This window comes from Paramisgurnus dabryanus, chromosome 9 (genome assembly GCF_030506205.2).
Source record: "Paramisgurnus dabryanus chromosome 9, PD_genome_1.1, whole genome shotgun sequence".
NCBI lineage: Eukaryota > Metazoa > Chordata > Actinopteri > Cypriniformes > Cobitidae > Paramisgurnus > Paramisgurnus dabryanus.
In genome coordinates this window covers 38,167,382-38,191,259 of record NC_133345.1, presented here as the reverse complement: position 1 = coordinate 38,191,259, position 23,878 = coordinate 38,167,382, and the positions used below count along the sequence as shown (strand labels likewise).

Below are 23,878 nucleotides of genomic sequence, written 5' to 3'. Positions count from 1 at the left end.
TAAGTTAAGTAATAAACTTAATAAACTAAATAAACTAATTTTTTTACAGTCTTTGGTTTGAACTTTAATAGAAATAAAATCAAAAGTAATAACTTTAAATAGAAAAAAATCTAAAATAAAATATATACATAGACAAAGCATACTTACTAATATATTGTGAAATAATACGCATAATAATATACTACAAATTACCAAATTACAGTGTGGCTGAATGTAAAAACATAACTCACTAAAAATGTTGTGCTTACATAAAAGTACTTTATTATATAAAAAATACAAATTATTTTTGAACGCCATTACCTGACAGGGTTGTTACTTTAACATCAACAACGTTCTTTTGTTTGCGTATTTGAGTGTTTTAATTTTATCTAACTAACTTTACATATTGTTTTTCATTAAAAGAAAAAAAATTGGGTTCGTAAAATATGAAAAGACTTAATAAAAATAAATACATTTATTTTTAAACAGGCAGATCTTCAGGCGCCGTTGGTAACATTTTCCCAGCATTCCTTTCGGGTGGCCTTTTCCTCCATTTTTGCGACGGAATCAGGTAAGCGTTTCGTACTTGTCTTTAAAAATGTGAAAATGTATCTGTTTGTGGCATACGTTAAGTGAAGATTTCTACACATAAGTGTAGAAAGGACAATAAAGTACACGTTTCGTTGCGTTTTGTAGTTATAGACATTTTGATGTTTCGGATTTTAAACGGATTCTTTGAGCGAGTTTGCTAGCCCGCAAGTTGAGCGTAATGCTGCTTACTCTTACAAACTTGTCAAAACAGTTATTCGCTAAAATTGTCTCTTTACTAAACCGTTGAATTTATTACAAATTGTAAGTGTTCGCTCTTTTGAGCAGCTTAGTGCTAAGATAGCTACACACACACACACACACACGAGTTATAAATCTAATGTGCATCAAGTATATGTGTTATTCTGTAAACAGTAATCAGTAATCTCTAATACAGTAAATGGCTGCAATATGACCTGCATTCACACTAAATGTCAATGTAACTTTGTGTTTTTTAGGTTAACTTAGCCTGGTCAAAGCAGCATCATCATGCCTGGAAGGTAAGATATGAAAGCTGTCAGACTTATTGATGTGTGCATACCAGTAATGCAGACATCTAGCAGATTATCACAATTCTATTAAATAAATTATATTAAACTAAAAATGGACTCTTTCATACACTAGGCTGTGGAGTAAGGCCATCTTTACTGGCTACAAGCGTGGTCTGAGGAACCAGCGTGAACACACTGCACTGCTCAAGCTAGAGGGAGTCTACAGCCGGCCAGAGGTTGACTTCTACCTGGGCAAACGTTGCGCTTACGTCTACAAAGCAAAAAAGTAAGTTCTGCTGCAGGTCTGTTTAGCATGTGTCAGGAAAGGATGTTGGTGGTATAAAGATTGATGTGTCCCGTTCTAAGGCAGGCATTTGTTTTTGGCAGTCATCCCGTGACTACCATATTTTTCTGGTATTTCAGCATTTTGAAGGGGACATATCATGAAAATCTGACTTTTTTCATGTTTAAGTGCTATATTTGGGTCACCAGTTTTTCTGTCAACCTAGAAAATGTAAAGAAGATCAACCCATTAACTTAGTTTGGGTAAACCATTCTATGCAAGCATGTGAATAAACGGGTAATTGAAATTTGGTGCCCTTGTGATGTCACAAGGGGGATAATACCGCCCCTTTAATCTGCACTATTCAACCATTCTGGGGACACCAAAGATTCATTTAACATCTTGTAAAATGTCCCCTTTAATATTTACGCTAGTGCTAGTCAGCATAAAATTGATATACATTTTTAAGGCACATTCCTGATGCCATGTATGATCTACCAAATTTTTTGACTTGTAATTTTATTTTATGGATTCCTTGATCTCGCAATACGTTAACCTCTGCTGATTTATGAAAATATTATATATGTTATTATACTATTATGTTATTAGTTTTGCTACTTATTTTACTCGCCTTTAAAACAGTGACTAGGCAGATGTGATTATCATGAAGTATTTATTTTGATTTTCATGCAGAGTGTAAATTGTATGTTATCTTTAGACTTAAGTTCCCATGTTTTCATTCGTAGTCAATGTTTGTAATCTGAATTTTGTAAATTTTCTTAAAGGACCACTGCAACTCCCGGTGGTAAACCCAACAAGACACGGGTCATCTGGGGTAAAGTCACTCGGGCTCATGGAAACAGCGGAATGGTTCGCGCCAAGTTCAAGAGCAATCTTCCCGCCAAGGCTATTGGGCACAGGATTCGTGTGGTAAGAGTCTTCAAGGACAAATTACAGCTGTTTTGGTATAGACAGTTTAGCGGTACCAACATAAACAAATTGCTTTTGTGGACCAAACTTAACTTCTGGTAGACTTCTGCATAGGATGAATAACATCAGAGCCCCTCTGGAGTAGATTATTTCTGATAACAAGCAAAATAAAAAACAGTTACCAATTACCTTGGTTTAAAATCATAGCTAAAGCATATCAACTAGGGGTGCACCGAAATTTCGGTCGCTGAACATTTCAGCCAAAAAATGGCATTATCTATTTCGGGTCGAAATAAAAAATCCAGCTGAAAATGTCAACCGAAAATATATGTCAACCGCGCCCCTCCCTTCGGCCAAGAATTTTCATTTCGGAGCATCCCTAATATCAGCCATTACACAGCTAATATTATTGTGTATAATTAATCTATACAGTGTTGGCTACATATCCCTAAATTCTTGCCTGGCTGCCAAATGCGCATAGCGGTGATCCATGCTCATCTTTTGGAAACCAAAATATTTTTATTTTTCACAAGGTATTTTGTCCAGAAGTCAGTTTAGTCCCTAGCCAGACTGATAAGATACCCATTACCGGAAGTTAACTTCGGGCCAAACCCGTAACCGCATGTCTGATGAAACCGTTTATAGGCACAAAACAAACAGGTACAATTTGGCAGAGATGCATGTCATCATATTTCATATTAGCTAGCTATGCAGAGTCTGTGGTGTAAGTCTGACTCAGAAGTAAAAAAAAAAATTTGAAGGCCTGGTTTCACAGACAAGGCTTAGCTAAAGCCAGTACTAGATTTATATTCTTACTGTTTGTTAGCTAGAAATAGCATTTCTTGTTGTTGAAAGTTTAAGTTGGGAGTTACAATAGGAAGGGAGATGCTTAAAGTCCAATTTATAGTCGTGCGAAAGGTCTATGTCATAGGTTATCCTTAGCCTGACGTGGACCTCGTCAAATTTTTAACAGCGTGTCAGTTCTACGTGGACCGCAATCAATGTAATTGGTCATCTAGAACAGTGTTTCCCAACACTGGTCTTCGGGCACCCCCTCCCGGAAAGTTTTAGATGTCTCCTTATTTAACACACCTGATTTAACTCCTCAGCTTGTTAGGGAGACATGTTTACCATTTTGGAAGGAGGCTGATGAATCAAGTGTTTTAAATAAGGAGACATCTAAAACTTTCTGGGAGGGGGTGCCCGAGGACCAGGATTGGGAAACACTGATCTAGAACACCTACCGTCAGGTAAAAAACTGTGTCATGGGTGTTTCCGTTTGCGACGGTGAGAACAAAGTTGAGCCAAGTTGAGGAGTGATTTAACTCAAACTGCAACATAAGTCGTTGTTTATTTACTTCCATCACTGCTGGTCCTCTCAAAACATACACAACAAGTTGCAGTTTCTTCATTTGTGGATTAAAATGACCAAGCTGCTTCTTCCTTGACGGTCGCGCTGCTACTGTGGTTACACACGTGGATACTGCCTACCAGCGGTCTGTGCGTGTGTTTGCACGTCAATGCGGACGGCGATGCTGAAGTATGATAACTAATGTGTAACCTACGCCATAGGATGTACACACAACTATAATGAGCCCTTTAGATTTAGGTAAATGCTTGTTAGTAGGTTTATCAATAATGACTTGGTTGATGCTGGGTGATTAAACCCAAATATTTCAAAACTTTGTTTATGGATTGTAGAATAACTTTTCTTTCAAAGAGACTTAATTTATTTAAAAAATGTCAAAAACCCTGTGACTTGAGAAAACTTTACTGTTTCAATTGTTCAAGGTTTGTTCAGTTAGATTCTTTCAGTAAATCTCTTTGCTACTTTGTTATAATCTGTTTGTCATTTTATGGTTATTAAAGGGATAGTTCACCCAAAAATGAAAATTCGTTCATCGTTTTGTCACTCACATGTTGTTACAAACCTTTATAAATTTCTTTTTGATGATTGAATTATATTTTGAGATATGTTTGTAACCAAATACTTCCATGGTATTCCATAGTATTTCCTACTATGGAAGTGAATGGGGTCCACAAAACATTCCTCAAAATATCTTCCTTTGTGTTTATTAGAACCAGGAAATTTGTGTGGGTTTGTAACAGTATGAGAGTCATATGAGAGTAAATGATGAAAGAATTTAATTTTTTTTGGTGAACTATCCCTTTAAAGGTACAAGGTCCAATTGTCTATGAAAATACCACTGTTATTCTCTCCTGTAAATGGATTGTGGGATGTTGAGGTGTCGGTTACAAAATGCACTTAAAACTGCTTCAATAACCAGTTGTCATGAAATAGTGGTTTTAACAAGCATGTGTTAAATGAATAACTTGTTGTTTTTTGTTTTTCAGATGCTGTACCCATCCCGAGTGTAACATGCTTTTGTGTACAGACAATAAAAAAATTGATCGAAGAAATTGTTTCACGGCTATTTTTACTGTTGTTATCTTTTACTGTTTCACCTTAATATTTAGTCTGACCACTGACCAATGTGTAGTTTTCCCACTGGTTTAATTTCCTCATATGCAATGAAATGGTAAAAAAAAAGAGTTACATGTAGTTGGATTTACAGGTGTGTTGATGGTAATAAAGGCTTATTTGTAGTAAAGCGTAAAAGTTTGAGTGTAATTAGGGTAACTTCAACAACACTTCCTCTAGGAAACATTTTACATTACACAACACTTGAGGTTGTTGTAATTTACTAGATAACTTGTTTAAACAATTTACATACATTGATTTTGCAGACTCTTTGTGCCAAGTGATATGCAAATGAGCCAGCATTAAGATAAAATTCTTGACTGTTCATACTTGTAGCACTAAACACATTACGTTTAAATAAAGCATTAGGTTTACTTTTAAAAAAACAGAAGTGTTGTAAATCTAGATCTTTTCCATAATAGTGTTTCCATTGTAATTTTTTAAAATAGCTTTATTTGTAATGTAATAGTTATTTGACTTATCCAACACTAAAATTGGATAGGTGTGTAATATATGTTAAAACAAATGCTACATATCAATCCAAATACTGTAAATTTAAATGGTTTAAATCTTTGAGAGTGCAATATGGGGCGTAGAAAATAAGTCTTAACGTTTATATGTAATTTGCGATGTAACAAAAACGTATCATTAATTTAAACAAATAAATCCTAACGGTACTATATAAGCAGCACGCTTGTTACCCTGTATACAATATTTTTGGTACTACAGCCTGCTACAGCGTTTAACTGCAGAGGATGCGATTCCCCTTTTACTAGCGCAGTTAACTCCGCCCAATAGCAGCGCTCTGACGCGCTCACTGCGCAGTGAATGCTGGGCATTGTAGTTCCAACACACCGGCACTTACACGATATGAGCGTATGGTGAACGCTCTTTACACTACATTTCCCAAAACGGTGTTCGTCTGATTCCTTCAAATAGCTGGTTTATAACGAAGTTGTTTTGCTCCATCCACTATTGAAGATCCGCAGACTGTCAAGAGGAACGAACAGGTACCGGTCGCAACAGTCACTTTTATCTTTTACTCGACACTTACATAAAGATGTATCGTTTATTATGCTTTGCGTGTAACGCATCTGTAAATGCGGCATCATCTTTTAAAGCGTCATTTGATATTATTTTAATTTTAGCTAAATTTGCCACGTCCTGGAAAATGCTAAGAATTTGCTTTCTTTAAAAAACCAACTGCTAATTTATAAACAATCAGCATAGGAATATTATGGAAGTGTATAGTAGTAATGGACATCACTCTGTGTCATAACTGATGTTAGTTGGTGACACCTATTGTCTCAGTGATGTTATAATAATGCGTTCAGTTCAGATTCGACGTTTACATCGCGTTTAACTAACGCAATTATTATTATTTACCTTCACGTGATATTATGCATGTTGTATAATTATAATCCAGGAGGCATGGGTGTTTAAAAAAAGGTGCTTTGTAACACACGTAGTACAAAATTACATTTTATTCAGGTTTGTGGTTTGTGCTATTAAAATGACAGCTTTTACCACGATATAAAAACATATAGTCGTAAACATTAACGTTATACAATAACATTCTTGTGGTATAAAGCTGATAGATGTCCGTAAAGCGCTCGTGTTGTGTTTCTGTCAGCTGGAACTGTTTGTTCTCGTCTCCACTGGAGGAGATGCTGGGCCTTGAGTACGATTAACAACAAAAAGATAAGCAAGATAAAAGGATTTATAACACGTTAACACTAAACAAACTTACTGTCAGGATAGCCGACAAAAGTCATTTGCTCCAACGATGTAGTAGTTCATAAAATATATAAATACATGTGTATATTCATTCGTCATTATAGTCGGATAAACTTACTACAGTATGCGGGTTACAAAAAACAGTCCGCTAGCTAACTTCACATATTGGCATTGTTTCCCAAAATGTAGTCATTTACCTGCCTAGGCAAAATCATCTCATTTGATTTTGCGATGGACGGGTCACGAAACCTGTTAACATCATGAGTAGTATCCATCACAAATGCTAAACATTGTCTCCACAAATAGACAACTGCTCCAAATGTTTCATGAGTGACTCTAACCGTCCGGACATTCAGGGGAAAAGTCTTAAAAACATGACAAAGCAAAAATTGTAAAAGTTTGCTAAACGTTGTCTCTTTATAATAACACTTGAACTTGTATAGTAGAAATGGGTCTTTATGTAAAATATATAGCTGGCTTTATATTTTAGGAATGGGGTATATAGGTTAAGCATCATAAAAGTTGATGCCAAAAATTCATAACTAACATAGCAACAGCATGCAACCAATGCATAGCAACCACTCATCAGAAATACCACTTAGGTTTATTTTTATGAAATATAAACATATTGTTTTTAAAGGTGTTTTATAACTGCTCCTATTCACTATGTTGATACTGGCTAGTGAATATTCTAGTGAAATCCTTTGAACAATGCTTGTGCATTATCACAGTGTTACATCAAAGCATTACCCCTGCATAGTTTTGCATGATGTAAATTCGCACTTTGATATCATTATAACAGTCCCCTTACAGGGTGGTGGTCATGTTTAAAGTGTCTGTACATTTCGAATGACATGATAGTTAAGGTTAAGTAAAGAATAATTGACGACAGACCGTTGAATTATAAGAAAATAATGCACAAGCGGGTGTGCATTATTTTCGAATAATTCAAAAGACTGGAGTCAATTATTCCGCTTATACCACGGTTACAAAAAATATTGCTCTTGTGCCTATTTTTAAGGCATTTTAAAGGTTAGGTGTGCGGTTATTGAAAAATAATCAACACCCGTGGAACATTTCTCAACCAATCAGAATAAAGCATTTAACAGCCCTGTGGTATAAATATGCATATGGAATATTAATGTAATAATCAAATTGGCTTGTACTAAATGTAGAAAACAATCACTAGTAACCCCGTGTTAGTGAACAGTTAAACAGTCATAACTAACTAGCACTTACCAAATAACATTTTAAAATTATGTTATCTATCAAGTTGTCCTATCTAATATTCTGCAATAAATACACATACATGACATTTGGCATTTTTCCACACGTGATCTCATGGGTTTCACATGGGATTTACACACAAATATAATCACAAGTTTCACATGTGCGATGATCACCTGTTTTTGCACATGTGAAAATCATATGCCGCTTTTGTAAGGGTATTTCACCCGATCTCCTTTAAATATGTCATTGGTCTTATTTTACCCAGTTTCATTCAACTTTTTGTTCAGAAATATAGAAATATTAAGGGATAAAAAATAAATATTAAGGGATATGCTCAGATCAGATCTATGAGTAAGTAGAAATACAATGATTTACCTCGAGCCCCGTGTGATTATCACTAATGACACCTCACAAAATGATGTTCATTAGCCCCAATTTTAAGTTATTTTGTTAATAAATAAAAAATGACATTTTTCTGTTTTCCCTCATTTGTTTAGATTTAGAGACTTTGACAGATGTTGGTTAAAGAAGATGAAAGGACATGATTTGGGAAAGGACTGTCTGGCATCGGGCTCTGCATACAGAGCTGTACCATCCAGAGAGACCTTACCCGGCAATGACGACAACCATTACCAGCTGTCTAAAGTCCAGGTTAGACACCCATATGTAGTGTTTCATTTATCAGATTTTTTTGACGTAAATCAAATATTAAAGAGCTGAAAGATATTCTTGTACCTAATTACACAAAAACTGAATAATACAGTTCATGACTTATACATTCTTTACACTAAGCATACAAAAATGCATATAATATTATACAGCATGTTATTATGTTTAAAACTGATTGTTAAATGTCATGTTAAATAGACCTTTGTATTGTGGTTTTTGATTTCTATTCTGTGCATGCTTCATGTCGGTCCTTTGGTTAAAGATTAATGTTAAACGTAATATTTTAAAAACATTGTAAATGCATTCAGATGTGTTTGTGTATGAATATCATATGCCATTGGTTGGACAAAGCATTATAGAACTGAGGCCTTGGCTATTGTTTCTGTTTGAAAATGTACCCTAGCCCTTTTATGTTCATCTTTTGTTCATTACTCTTCTAACGTCAACATTTTGTCAGCATTTTAAGACAGGGTCCTGTGTTGCCCACAAATTGTCTTTGTCTTTTTCCATCACCCTTTCTCTCTCTTCCTCTTTTTGTCTTTGTACCTCTTAGTATAGCCTTGTACGCAGGCGGTGGTTGTGATTGGCTGTTTATCTTTCACTTGTAAGCTGGATGTGTTTACATAATCTAGTACCCGCCTCATTTGGCACCAACAGCCAATTGCGGTCTTGAGTTCCGGTGATGCGTACCCTAGCCTTTGTTGCTGATAGGCTGATGCCCTCTCAGTGCTCAGACTGTGTGTTTGTGCAACGTGAGCAGGGACATGAGAAGAGGTGCGAGGAGGGGAGGGGGCATCCTGCACGTGCTGAACAGCAATCCGAAACACTCTTACAGGAGGCTTTTCTCATTCGTCTTGACATGTACAGTAATATACTTTATTCTCTGGGTAACCACCAGTGTTGCCTTGAAGCACTTTAACTTGAGCGTTATGTTAAGATCTTCCTGTTATATGTTGTATTACAGTGTAATTGACATACTAAAGAAATGACTTAAAATCTTATTTTAACAGTTATTCTCATCATTTTGCCAGTTTTATTCTTTACTTACTGATTTCCACAGGGACTCTACTCTGTTTGTGTCTGGTTTCTAGATCATTCTGTTCCTTCTGCATTCTGATCAGTCCCAGATAAGGTTTTTCCCAAGTGAGCTTGTGACAGAATTACTAAAGCTGGGCTAATTCATGTCCTCTTTTTAAAGTAAATACACTTTAAACTAAATACCTCGATCCAAAGAAAACAAAAAATATCAGCAAGAAACAGCATTTGCAACCTGTTTTACTTCCCTAAACTGACTTCCATAATTTCTGAATACGTTCATGCATGAAAAGTTAGCCACAAGAGTCTGTGCATTACAGTGATTTTACAATAGTTGTAGGCACATTTTAAGTTAGCTTTCTCGCTAACAGTTTAGTTCTAAATGGGGCACGTTCCACATAAAAAATCCGTAATGTGAACGCTGTCCTGTGGATCCTGGAGTGCACCGGGATGCAGAACGTGAGACTACCTGTACAAGGGGGTCTGAATTTGTTTACCCCGGTGCTGTGTAAAAGTAGCTGTCACTTGGGTGCACACTTGTCCAGGAGGTAAAGTACCCTGCAGGTGCATGTTAGCCGATGATGACATCATTAGTCCACAACGCACGATTACCATCAGTGGAAGAATTAAAATAAAAGTCACTTCATGATGCAAACAGGATGGACTGGAGATGGAAATGCATTTCTTTCATCATAATGAGGCTGTTTACACTTAGCATTAACATGCGTTTTTGTCAATCGGATCACAAGTGGACGACGTTAATGCCAGGTGTAAACGGTGTTCAAAAAGTTTTGAACGCGTCCACTTTCGACCACTTTCAACCACATCCAGAGGTAGTCGAAACCACTTTCGATCGGATCGCTTTGGAGTTGCGGAATGCAAATGTGGTTGAATGTGTTCGAACAGCCACACGCGACCGCCTTCTCTCCGCCCATTTATCTAATCTGAGGTATTAAAAACAAGTTTTACGTCTTTTTTTGACTTCTGGCGTGAACATACGGTGAACAGCGTCATTTTTACCCTTTCATTGATAAAACTACTGCGGGTGTTCTCCGTAGTTTCGTTTTGAAAGCGTGAAAGTTGCGCGATCCTATTTCATCAATTGCGCTGAAAATTCAGAGAAAGCTCCAACATATAAACGTACAAAACACTGTGCAGCATATTTACTTGCTAAACAAGCAGCGGACTCCGACATAATATTAGTTTGCGTCCATATAAACTCATAATTACTCCCGCTCGCGTTTGAATGACAGCAGAGAGACTCGCCCACCGTCTAAGACCCCCCCTCACAGTATTCAGGACAGAAGCGGTCGAAAGTGGACAAAAGAGACGGATTTAAATACCAGGTGTAAACGTAATGTGTCTCTCTCATCCACTTGTGATCCGATCAATGAAAACACATCTTAATACCAAGTGTAAACAGCCCCAATGACTGATAATGAATGTGCATAATGACACCAAAATAACGTAACATATGGCGAGCTGCATGTTTTCCATCCTTTCATACGTGCACGTTGGTGATGCCGTAAGATGAGTGTTAAACCAGACCAACGCTGTGGGGGGTGCCGGGAGCAATCGTACTCGAGTTTGGACCACAGCAAACGTGCCCAGTGTAAAAACCACCTGAAACTATATCTGACTCTTGTAAAACGCTGACTAAATACTTATTTGTCTGTGGATAAGGGCACAATATGTAAGATTTTGCGATGAGATCACTAGCACAGTGTTATAAATTTTGTTCACATGTGTAGTTGCATTATCCATCGCTGTGCATTGGGCTGCATGTGGCACTCCGCAGACCGATCGGTCTATGACATCAAAGTATTGTGAGAGATTCAAAGGCAGCACTGTTGACGATCGACGATGAAGGTGAAGACTACAACTCTGATCATCCCACACTCCTTAACAGTGTTGTCAAGCTACAACGTTGTTGTTTTTAGTGACCTCTTGTGGCGAAAATGACATATTGTGCCTTTAACTATCACAGAGTCAGTCTCTGTCTCACCCGAGTTCCTAATCACCAACACCTAGTACATGCCCTTATCACCACCTCCTTAATAAGCAGCCCTCATTCCTCACTTCGTGGTCTGGTCTCGTTGCACTTACATGCACTACAGACTACCCACAGTTTGATCCTCTGTGCTTTTGTTCTTAGCTCTGAATCTACTCGTCCTCCTTGGTTTCCAGCTCCGCAGAACGATTCTTACCTGCATATACAAGACTGTTATCCTAAGCTAAGTCACCTAAGATATTACATGTGCTTTACAAGTTATTTACCTGCCTTTTGTTTACTGCACTTTAGCGGTTCTGCTTCAATAAACGTTACCAAGTTTTGCTTATCCTTGTCTGCTCTCTTCTGTGGCGTATCAGAAGACCAGACCCTGTAAAAAATGTAAATAGACTCTGTTGACCGCCGTTTCCAAAATGGCTGCGTGATTGAGGACTTTGTGAGAGAGTTCTCTTCCCGCTGGTGCCATGGAACAGTGCCACTTTGAAGGTCTTCTTCTGAAGTGAACTGTGTACCACCAGGTACCAGCCAGCACTACCACATTTTCCCTTGCGCAATAACTGGACACTGTGTTGTGGTGGCTCATCCCTGACAGCATGGATTGGCAACTTCGGTCCTGGAGGACCAGTGTCCTGCAGAGTTTAGCTCCAACTTGCCTCAGCACACCTGCCTAAAAGTTTCTAGTATGCCTAGTAAGACCTTAATTGGCTGCTACAGGTGTGTTTAATTATGGTTGGAGCTAAACTGGCCCTCCAGGACCCTGCCTTACAGTATCCGAAGCTGATGATTACTCTGACTTCATTCCTTCCAATCCCCAGTCCACTCCAGTCCTTCTGGTAGCAGCGGTCATCAGCAAGGAACCCATCCTGACCAAATAACTTCTTACCAATTCCAGCTCTAATCCTCTCGGCTGTCTCGTCAGTGCCCTCAACTCCAGACTTAATCACTGAGTTCGATCCAAATTTCACTCATCTCCGTGAGTACAGCCATGAGCCCGCTCTCCTTCCAAAACTCCGCCACAAGTCTGCTCTCCGTCTCAAACTCAGCCACAAGTCCGCTCTCCTCCTGAACTCAGCCACAAGCCCTCTCTCATCTCTATGTTCCATCCAGATCTTGCAGTGGCTCCAGAAGTTGTTGTGTCAACCTTGATGGCACTGGCACACACCTCCAGAATTTCTCCCAAAAGAATTTTGGAGTGCTATCCTGTCACCGGCGGTTTTGTCTCTCCTGTACTCCAGGATCACGGCCACGCTGGACGTCAGTTTCCCCTATGCTCGAGGCTCCAGTGTAATCGCCACATCGGCTGTCTTTGTTCCATGGCTCCCATTGTGGGCTACACCTCCCTGGCTCCCTGAACTGCCAGCACCTCTATGACTGCTAGGGCGGGCTGTATCTCGGTGGGTCCCATTGCAGACTGCCCCAAAAGTACCGGCACTTCCCTGGCACCCAGTGCAGGCCGCACCTCCATGACTCCGGTGCAGGGCACTCCATCTTGGAGGCTTCCTGTGCTTCCCATCCATCCATCCCCTGTCAGCCTCCAGTATGCCCACCTTCCCTCCAGGGATGTACTCTGTTCACGTTTAGGTGTGAGGACACGCCTTCTGGGAGGGGAAATACCATCACAGCCACCACCCAATCAACCAGATCTCTCTCACCTAAGTTCCTAATCACCAACACACGCCATCATCACCACCTCCTTAATAAGCAGCTCTCATTCCTCACTTTGTGGTCTGGTCTTGTTGCACTTACCTGCACTACAGACTCCCCACATTTTACTCACCTGTGGTCTCGTCTTCAGCTCTGAATTTATTCGTCCTGCTTGGTTTTCAGCTCAGCAAAACAATCCTTACCTGCATATACAAAGACTGTTTTCCTAAGCTAAGTTATCCAAGATATTACATCTGCTATTCAAGTATTTTACCGGCTTTATGTTTACCGCTCTTTAGCGGTTCTGTTTCTATAAACATTAAAAAGTTTTGCTTACCCTCGTGTGTTCTCTTTTGTGCCGTGACATTAAAGGGATAGTTCGGCCAAAAATGAAATTAAACCCATGATTTACTCACCCCCAAGCTGTCTGAGTTGCATATGTCCATCGTTTTTCAGACAAACACATTTTCGGATATTTTAGAAAATGTTTTAGATCTTTCAGTTGATTAAATGTAATGTGTAACCTTCAAGTCCAAAAAAAGTGCGTCCATCCTTTACAAATTAAATCCAAACGGCTCCAGGATGATAAACAAAGGTCTTATGAGGGTAATCCGCGCGGTGGTGTTGTAGAAAATCCATATTTAAAACTTTATTAACGAAAATAAATACCTTCCGGTAGCGCCGCCATCTTAGACTCCTCTGTATTCAGGAGAGAGTATTAGCGTAGTGTACGCACTTTTCTTAGTGACGTATGACAAATTCGGAGGGTGGGGGCACAGAGCAGCAGCAGAGTAGCCTCCGTAGGCTGCGTAAGCTCTCATCCTGAATGCGGACGCGACTAAGATGGCGGCGCTAGTTTTAAATATGGATATTTCTACAACAACACCGCGCGGATTACCCTCAGAAGACCTTTGTTTATCATCCTGGAGCCGTTTGTATTTAATTTGTGAAGGATGGACACACTTTTTTTGGACTTGAAGGTCGTGGACCCCGTAACATTACATTTAATCAACTGAAAGATCTAAAACATTTTCTAAAATATCCGAAAATGTGTTTGTCTGAAAAACGATGGACATATGCAACCCGGACAGCTTGGGGGTGAGTAAATCATGGGTTTAATATCATTTTTGGCCGAACTATCCCTTTAACATCATGTTCCTCATTTGTGGCAATAAATCGATAAAACTAGCCTAGGAGATGACATAAGCTAAACATGAGAAATAATTTAAGAGATTAGAGTTGAGTTGATCCTTGTTTATTAATGTCATTAAGAATTTTAACTTAAATTCTGGCTTCAGTCCTATCTTAAAGATGCACACCCTGGTTTTAATCTGTTTGCATGAGACATTTAATCACATGGTGTTCTTTTTAGCAGTGTAATCCCACCGGCTTTTTCCGCCTTCTTGGGTTCAAACCATGTTAAGAGTCTAGGCATCCTTTTCTCTCTTTACTTATACACACTACATGCTCTGAGCACTTAGCCTAGTTGTCAGCAGAATACACCGTGGCATTTATCACCAGGGCAACGGCCTGTATAAAAGCCTGTTGTCTGTGCCATCTGCAGGCAACACAAACTTTATTGTTGTCTGTTCTGTTATAAAATATTTTGTTTGCCAGATTGGTTGTTGGCACATGTAGATGTAGTCTCTCTCTGCATGTGGGCTTGAGAACATTTGACTGCTAATGTTGTTTAAGCCATAAAAAATTGTAAAGTATTTACTTCTAACTTGTGAAAGGAATAGTTCACTGCAAAATGAAAAGTAGCCTATATTTTATTCACCCTGAAGCTATCCTATGCATATGACTTTTTTCTTGCAGCCAAACACAGTCAGAGTTAGTTTAAGTAATATTCTGGCTCTTTTCAGCTTTATAATGGATTGGATAGTGCCAGATTATAAAAGCTCCAAAAGGGCAGCCATCCATCAAAAACTTATCCACAAAGTTATTAAATGTCTTAAAAATGATTAAAAGGTGACTTGATAGGCTTACATTTATATATAAAACTTTAAACTAAGGCCGCATGCATGTTCACAAGAGAGTTAAAGTCTGATGCTACATTACATAAATCCATTGCCTCGCATCAGAAGATGACATTTAATAACTGTATGGATTCGTTTTCGATGGATGGATGGACTTTTTGGAGCTTTAAAAATGGGGCACCATCCAATTCCATTATAAAGCTGAATAAACCCAGCATATTATTTAATATAACTTAGAATGTGTTTGGTTGAAAGAAAAAAGGCACATACATATAGTAAATAAAATATGGACTAAGTTTATTTTGGGTTGAACTATTCCTTTACCCTGACCATTATAGACACATGATTTAATCATGTGGGTTCCATTTAAAATGGCAGGTTTTTATTACTCTGTTTAAGCCCGCATGCAGCATGAGATTGCATTTTCCCTTTATGTTTTTATTTATTAGTCATTACGGGTGGTATGATCTCAGAAGTGTCTGCTTTCCTTCCTCTGTTATTTCTGCTGATTATATTCACCCATACCATATGTCTGCTGACAAACATGTCTTCTTTCATTTCCTGTTAGCTTTCTCTGCAATGTCACATTTTTCCATTGAAAAGCGCTGATAGGCAAAAAGCTTATGCAATGCCAGGCTCGAAAATCTGCCAACTAACCATCCAATCTGCTGCCGTTCTCATAGGATGCTTTTGAAACGGCAGCGAGAGCTGAGGGCGGCCTCTCATTGGAGGGAAGCAGCGATGCTCACCCGAAAGAGTTGGAGGACGAGGTTGGGCGAAGCAAATACCACCACAGCGTCAGCTTACTCAAGCCCATCCGCTCGACCAGCAAGTACGTACTGCAGTCACTGATTGACGTGCTCTCTGTTGCTATAGTAACACTGTGACCATTTCCAGAATCGATTGAAGGTCGAACTCTCAAATGTCAATGGCCCAGTAATCCTTGGGAAGTCGTGCCAAAAGAAGTTCAAGTTACATAAACACTTGGCATAAATAAAAGCTTTCATCTTCTGTTCTTTTAAAGGATTTTCGGAAACAAACAGTTTCAGGATCCAGGTGTGGTGCTGTGGTAAAACCCAAACAATTAAAGAGGCGATTTACCTAAGAAAGGATTGCTTTAGGCTATAAAGTTGTCCGCTAATTTGTGTATGCACTATTCTCAGAAATAAAAAACAATTCTCTGCCTGCAAATTTCCTGAAATACACAAATTTAATGTAATGTATTATTAAAAAGCACCACTCCGATAACCATAATAGCCATAATAAATAGTTACACCCAATACTAAATATATAGTTAAAATTTTCCAATAGTTTATTTTCATTATTAAAGGTAAACACCATCGTTTTTCAATATTTTACTATGTTCTTACCTCAACTTAGACAAATTAATACATACCTATCTTTTTTCAATATGTGCACTTCATCTTTGCACAGCGCGTGAAGGTGTTAGCATTTAGCCTAGCCCCATTCATTCCTTAGGATCCAAACAGGGATGAATTTAAAAGCCACTAAACACTTCCATGTTTTCCCTATTTAAAGACTGTTACATGAGTAGTAACACGAGTAAGTATGGTGGCACAAAATAAAACGTGGCGATTTTTTAAGTGGATAAAAATGTGAACTATATTGTATGGTGATAGAGCACTTAGTTTGCAGCTCTTCGACCACTCCTGTGAACTCCCCACACTCGCTCAAACTTCTGAAGTCAGGAGTGATAATGTTACTGCGCGCCGATGTGGAAGTGCTACAAACTAAGTGCTCTTCCGCCATACACTATATTTTACATTTTTTATTTGCTTAAAAAATCGCAACTTTTTATTTTGTGCCGCCATTCTTCCTCATGTAACTACTCATTTTACAGTCTTTAATTAGGGAAAACATGAAAGTGTTTATTGGCTTTTAAATTCATCCCCGTTTGGATCCTAAGGAATGAATGGGGCTAGGCTAAATGCTAACACATTCACGACGTGCTGTGCAAAGATTAAGTGCAAGCATTGAAAAAAGATAGGGATGTGTTAATTTGTCTAAGTTGAGGTAAGAACATAGTAAAATATTGAAAAACGGTGGTGTTTTCCTTTAACCCTATACTTAAACCTCTACATGGATACATAATTTTACCCAATCTCAGTAAAATACTTGAAATGGCTAACTGAGTAAATTATGGCAGTTTCATTCAGTTTTGGTGTGCCTTGAAATAAATAACACACCATAAAGCAAAATAAAAATGAACAATGATATTTCTCCCTCAAATCATGCAATGTTGTTTAAGGTTGTTATTGTAGAACAGATCAGGATCCCAACATTAAGTATTTGCAAGGAAAACCAATTTCTTTAAGGCTTCAAGCCAAGACGTATTCAAAAAAGTTCTGCATTTGGCTTATTCATTTGTTAATAAAATCTCATGTGTGTTAATAATTATGCATATTTATATACATTTTCTTTTAAGTATTACCTGTCAAGATGACTCACAGTATCCGGATGAGACATAAGATGTTTTATTAGTTTCAAGTCATTTCAGGAAATAACAAACTTAGAACGTAACTGCTGGCCAATCAGAATCAAGGATTCCAGAGCATCATATAATAAGTTGATTTAAAGGGATAGTTCGGCAAAAAAGGAAAACTACCCCATTATTTACTCACACTCAAGCCATCTGAGATACATATGTCCATCATCTTTCAGACGAACACAGTTTCACTTATTTTAGTGAATGTCCTGGCTCTTCCAAGCTGTAAACAAAGGCTAGGGAATATCTTATGACTGAAGCTCAAAAAAGTGCAGTCATACTTCACAGAAGTAATCCACATGGCTCCAATGGGCTAATAAAATGGGTCTTTTGAGGGAAATCTATGCGGTTTTGTAAGAATTATATCTATATTATATTATAATATATATAAACTATCGCTATAATAAGCAAATATTGCATCACACATCAATATTTTCAATCAATACATTTTGTGCTTTCTGCTTTTTTCTCATAAAAAATCAATAGAAATATTGAGCTTAAAGCTAATGCAAATACAAACAACTGTAAAAGAAACCTCTTAACAAAGAGTTAATTGATGTCAGAAAGAGTAATGTAACATAATGTAACAGAGTAACAGTCTTATATATTTTGATAAAATTATCTGTGATCTTCATTGTTATATATATTTCTGTATAACATATATCTAAATAAATTATGCAACATATTCTCACATATTTTTGTCTGTTTTTCTCTTAAAAGGCATCAGCATCCAGTGGACAATGCTGGCCTGTTCTCTTTTATGACATTTAATTGGTTGACCTCGCTGGCTTTGCTGGGACATAAGAAGGGTCAGCTGTTTCTGGACGATATATGGCCCGTGTCACAGTTCGAGAGCTGTGAAACCAATCATCGCCGGTCAGTACTTATACATTATTGATGGGTTGGTTGATCATCGAAGGAATAAATGTAATCATAACTGATTGTGTCCCAGGCTGGCGGGGTTGTGGGAGGAAGAAGCCCGGTCACGAGGGGACGGGGCATCTCTCCATCGTGTGGTATGGGTCTTCTGCCGCACACGTCTCATGCTGTCCATCCTCTGCCTTATGGTGACTCAACTCGCCGGCTTCAGTGGCCCAGTGAGTAACACCATCTCAATTCTTTCCTGTCATTACACATTCGTCTTTTCTCCTCTCTCTCTCTCTCTATCTCTCTCTGTGTAGCTCTCTCTGTCTATCTCTGTGTAATATTAGCTCCGTAGGCACATCTATGAAATCTCACCGCCCCATGTGCTCAGGTGAGTGTACGGATGGGGTCTGAAAGGTTTTATTGTGGTAAACATTATCACTGGGGCCTCAAATGTGATCTTTACCTTTGTGGTGTTTCATTGTGTCACGTTAATTCATTTAGTGTTATTTAGAAAGTGCCTTAATGATGATCAGTGCCATTGCCAAATGAGTATTACAGCCTATTCACTGCTTTGTGCCAAATATCTAGACATGCACTTCATAAAATAGAAGTTTGGTCTATGAAAGTGTAATAAATGCTTGGTTTGATATGTTTTTGTTCAGGACCTCTAATGCAAAAATCTTTATTATAATGAATGGTGCACCATGACCGTGCAGTTTGCTGTTTTTGCATTGCCTTCCAGGTGTCAGGTGTTTTATATATGGGGTGTTATTATTAGGCAGATAAAAATAAAAGTAAAGAGAACATATATACAAAAGTGATAAATTTGGGGTAGCCTACAAAATAAATGTAAGGGCTTCAGTTATAGTCCAGAGAGATTTCGTTTTAGATCAGGAGGATAGGCTAACATATTCTTCAAGGAGAGCTTCTGTCACTGTCCCACCATGGGCGACACAGCAAGGCTCTGTCTCCTTCAACCTTTGGAGAAAATCGGGCTTATCAAAAAGAAAAAAAACAACAACAACAACACCCTAAATCTGTTTAAGATTCATCATTATCTTCTCCCGTTGTTTATATTTAGCAGTAGAACATCTCCTTGAAGAGATACCTGTCCTTGCTCTGATGACTCAGGTCAGGGGTGGTTTATTAAGTTAAGTTAGGTGGGCCGGGTGTCAGATTGGAGTTGAGGGTCAGGGGTCGCTGGGTCCCCATGTGTGTGACATGTGACAGAGGCTATTCTTTAGAATCCACAGGGTGTCCATTTAACCTGCGGGAAGAGCAAATGGCAGGCAGAGCCGGTGAGGAATCCTGGGAGGTAAGGGCATGTTTCTTATGCAGGGCTGGATCAAGAGTTTATGCTGTTTGCTGCCCCTCTCTCTCTCTCTCTCTCTTTATCTCCCTCTCTCTCTTTCTGTTCCCCCCTCTCTTATTTGATCTCTGTAATTGCTTCATCTTATGCAAATCCAAATGAAATGTTTTAAAATGATCCTCGAAGGTTGGGTGATTGGTTTGTCCAACCATCCATTGTATGTGGGCGAGACGCTTTATTTTGTGCCAATGGACATTCGATCAGACTACCACAGATATGTGTGCCCAATGGACTTGTGGGGGGTTTGTATTGCCGGGTTTTCGTCTTTTGGACTGGAAACTCTCAAGTTTAAGAGAGTTGTGGGCTTGCAGGCACCCTTCTTGCTCTCAATGTGTTGCTGGATTTTTGACCGAATTGATGGACACCTTTTTGGGTTGTGTAAATGGGTCACTCAGGGAGGGATCGCTGCCCCAGTAACCTCAATTTAACATAAATGGGACAGCTTTAAAGCGATGCCAAATGGACTCTCAAGGAACTAGATGTGATTCGTTTTCCTTCACGTCTGAAAGCGACTTTTTATGAAACAATGTGTTTTTTGTTTTTTTGATTCATATTTTGTCTTGCTTCAATGCTTCAACTTCTTTGTATACATTTTTAGAATTGCTAAATGTTTCTTTTTCAAGGTTTAAGATTCAAGGTTTCATTAATAAAAACAGTACCTGTGTTGAACCACATAGGTTTTCCTGTGTTCCCAGTTTATGTGTGCATATCCTTGACTGCATATGTGCATGATACATGAGAACGGTGTGCGAGTGCGTGCGACTGTGCGTGTGTGTTGACCTGCTTGTATGACTTTTTTAAAATGTGTTTTTTTTTTTGCTTCCGCACACTTTGCTACTAATTATTGATTTAACTGATATTAATTTTCAGGTGTTAAAACAAAAGTACGTCTCCGTGCTGTACCCCAACCTGATGTGACTGTAGGTAAAATGTCTTTGAATCCCCGAACAAGGGGCATTATGTCCATGATTCATATTGCTAGTGTATAATGTCTCATTTGTCCCGAAAACAGACCATCAGTCAGAACTGTTTGATTTTCTCTCTTGTTCTTGTTCTTCAAAGGCTAGAGAAAAGGGCCACGTAAGGTAAAACTATTAGACATAGGCTGACATTCAGTCTCAGTAGAAGTCGCTTCTTCAAAGTTTAGCAAATGTGCATTACGATGACGCATCACACACATAGCATCTCTTTATCTTTTCAAGGACTTAATAATGATGATGATGAGGAAGGTCACAATAGCATTGAAGTCACTGTTGAAGTTGATGTGGTGCGCCAGTATGTGTGTATCCTCAGTCACGTCTGCTGTGTCCTGTTGCCCCCTTGCTCGTCCTCCCTCTCCCCAGGCTTTTGTGGTGAAGCGGTTACTGGAGTATACGCAGAGGAGCGAACCTGACCTGCCCTACGGCCTGCTGCTGGTTTTGGGCCTATTGGCCACCGAGCTGATTCGTTCCTGGTCCCTCGCCCTCACCTGGGCGCTCAACTACCGGACCGGCACGCGTCTGCGCGGAGCCATCCTCACCATGGCCTTTCACAAGATACTGCGTCTGCGCAGCCTGCGTGAGAAGACCGTAGGAGAGGTAAGAGGGGCAGGCGGGGGTTAAGGAAATAGGTTGTGGTTTAACGTTAACACGTAGGACAGTTAGGAGCAGATTGAGTGGTGAAGAGATGGAAGAGTGAAGGAAAATATCTAACGGAGGTGATTTTTCGGACATGTTTATGGTAGCATATGATTCACAACCGCAAGCGTCGCTCACTTTTACTTTTCGGTCCTCTTTAGCTGATCAATATGTGTTCGAGCGATGGGCAGCGTATGTTTGAGGCTGCTGCCGTTGGAAGCATGCTGGCCGGAGGACCCCTGGTGGCCGTGCTGGGAATGGCGTATAACTTATACGTATTGGGGCCGACTTCCCTGTTCGGCTCGGCTGTGTTCATCCTATTCTATCCCACTATGGTGAGCTTCTGTGTTCACGTTATGTGCTATTCTGATGGAAATCTCTTCATTATTGTAATGCGAACTTTGTTTCCATGTTGACAGATGTTCAGTTCCAGGCTGACGGTGTACTTCAGGAGGAAAGGAGTGGCTGTGACCGACCAGCGTGTACAAAAGATGAATGAGATACTCAACTACATCAAGTTCATTAAGATGTACGCCTGGGTTAAGGCGTTCTCGCAAGCAATACGAAGTAGGTTCCTAGTATAATTTTTGGCTTTTTTACAGAATGTACATTATTTATGTAGAAAGCTTTCCACAGAAAAAGTCATTTTTTATCACTATCAAACAGGAATACGAGATGAGGAGCGACAGATCTTGGAGCGAACTGGATATTTCCAGAGCATAACAGTTGGTGTGGCGCCCATTGTTGTGGTGATCGCCAGCGTGGCGACATTCTCCAGTCACATGTTGCTCGGTTATGACCTTACTGCGGCACAGGTAGGGCTACTACTAGCAGTGTATTTAAGTGGAGTCATCATCACAGTAAACTTGTACTCATGCATTTATTCCTTACTTTTTTTTCAGGCATTCACAGTTGTGACTGTTTTCAATGCCATGACCTTTGCTCTGAAGGTCACCCCGTTCTCAGTCAAATCTCTATCTGAGGCATCTGTTGCCGTAGATAGATTCAAGGTGAGCTGCTTTCTCATTTTTAACAGAGATTTGCATCTACCTCTCAAGCCTTAGGACATGTTTACACGATAACGTTTTCAACAGAAACCAGAAACTTTTATGCATTTAAGCTATTCGTTTACATAAAAATTAAATTTTGGGATTGTAAAAATGCAAACTTTAAAAAAAAATATTGCCAGCTAGCAGCAGCATTTTTTATGATTTTCACAAAAGTTTAATGCCTTACTGAATTTTTTTTTCTTTAAATATATAAACATACAATAAATCAAATGAAAGAACAGACCCTCTTTTAAACAAAAAAGTTTCATGCTCATCAGCTCTCAAATATGGGTATGTTTCTTCCAAAATACCAAATTATGAGCAAAAAGCTGATATAAAAAAAAATTTGAGATCAGATTCAGAGTGATTATAAAAATTATACACAGAGTTTTTACTGTTTATGAATCCATAGTTACATCAGTGTTTTATAAGTTGTGTAAGAGCGTCGCCTAGTGGATAATAGCAGAAATATGGATTGCCGTAAAAACTCGTCATTGACAGGGAAGTGTTTTCTTTTAATTGACGTGTTTTTGAAAACGACAGCATTATTGTTTCTATGTGAACAACCAAAGTGGAAATCTTTAAAAATGTGACGTGACATGCATGCGTACGTGTTCAGTCGACAGGCATGTGTGAGTACTTCACAATAACAACAATGGTTGCCTACAGGACTGTGTTTGTGCAACTTAAGATACTGGACCAGGGGTCACTTGTAGCCCAGGGTCACTTGTAATAAGCAACCTCATCGCTTGTCCAAACAAAACTGCTCGGTGCTTTCGCATCTTGATTTGTATTTCTTTCTGTGGAAGAATTCGTATGTGCACAGGCGGGTAGTGTTTATATACTACGTAACTTCACCAACTACTGGCCTGTCATGCATAATGCAGGGTTTTTTGTTGTTTTTGCCGATCCGTGTGAAAGTGGATAGTTTTGACAACGTTGTGGTGCATACCTGACTTTAAAAAAAATAAATAATAATTTGTTTTGTTCTCAAGCAAACACACCACATGCACACCAAGCATGACACCCCATTCAGACAGCCAACGACAAGCAGTAGGAGAGCGACGCGATCTCATTCATTTCAATGGAAACTGGGCGACTTCCGGCGACACGAGCGAACGTGACCGTTGGCGACAGAATGTAGGCGCGATTAGCGACGGAGTCGCGCGACAAAAGTTGAGAAAAGTTTAACTTTATGCAAATTAGCAGCGAGTTTCACGAGCGACTACCAATGGGAGTGAAGTAAGTGGAGCACTGATTTGTTGTTTACAACATGGGGTAACGTCACACTACTACGCAACCAGAAGTGGGAACGCCCACAAGCGACATCAACCACCAGCGGCAGGCGATGAGCAGCGATAACATCGCTGGCTGTCTGAATGCGACGTGAAGCATCGCATTTCTCGTTCTAGA

The 23,878-nt window shown here is 39.1% G+C and overlaps 2 protein-coding genes across 2 annotated transcripts in view; both read left to right on the top strand.

Annotated features, from left to right (window-relative positions):
• The first annotated feature begins 468 nt into the window (after positions 1 to 468).
• On the top strand, positions 469 to 4,692 carry rpl35a (ribosomal protein L35a). The gene is made up of 5 exons (XM_065282836.1): positions 469 to 550; positions 1,026 to 1,067; positions 1,192 to 1,344; positions 2,127 to 2,271; positions 4,627 to 4,692. The coding sequence occupies exons 2-5, from the start codon at positions 1,057 to 1,059 to the stop codon at positions 4,648 to 4,650; spliced, it is 333 nt and encodes a 110-aa protein (XP_065138908.1). The 5' UTR covers positions 469 to 550; positions 1,026 to 1,056; the 3' UTR covers positions 4,651 to 4,692.
• Positions 4,693 to 5,639: 947 nt separating this feature from the next.
• The window catches only part of abcc5 (ATP-binding cassette, sub-family C (CFTR/MRP), member 5), a 31,630-nt gene continuing 13,391 nt past the window's right edge, over positions 5,640 to 23,878 (top strand). The window contains exons 1-10 of the mRNA XM_065282837.1: positions 5,640 to 5,763; positions 8,218 to 8,371; positions 15,742 to 15,890; positions 18,285 to 18,440; positions 18,517 to 18,661; positions 21,144 to 21,377; positions 21,578 to 21,751; positions 21,836 to 21,983; positions 22,083 to 22,231; positions 22,319 to 22,426. Coding sequence (XP_065138909.1) covers positions 8,252 to 8,371; positions 15,742 to 15,890; positions 18,285 to 18,440; positions 18,517 to 18,661; positions 21,144 to 21,377; positions 21,578 to 21,751; positions 21,836 to 21,983; positions 22,083 to 22,231; positions 22,319 to 22,426 — 1,383 coding nt within the window. The 5' untranslated portion in view covers positions 5,640 to 5,763; positions 8,218 to 8,251. The remainder of the gene's footprint in view (positions 5,764 to 8,217; positions 8,372 to 15,741; positions 15,891 to 18,284; positions 18,441 to 18,516; positions 18,662 to 21,143; positions 21,378 to 21,577; positions 21,752 to 21,835; positions 21,984 to 22,082; positions 22,232 to 22,318; positions 22,427 to 23,878) is intronic.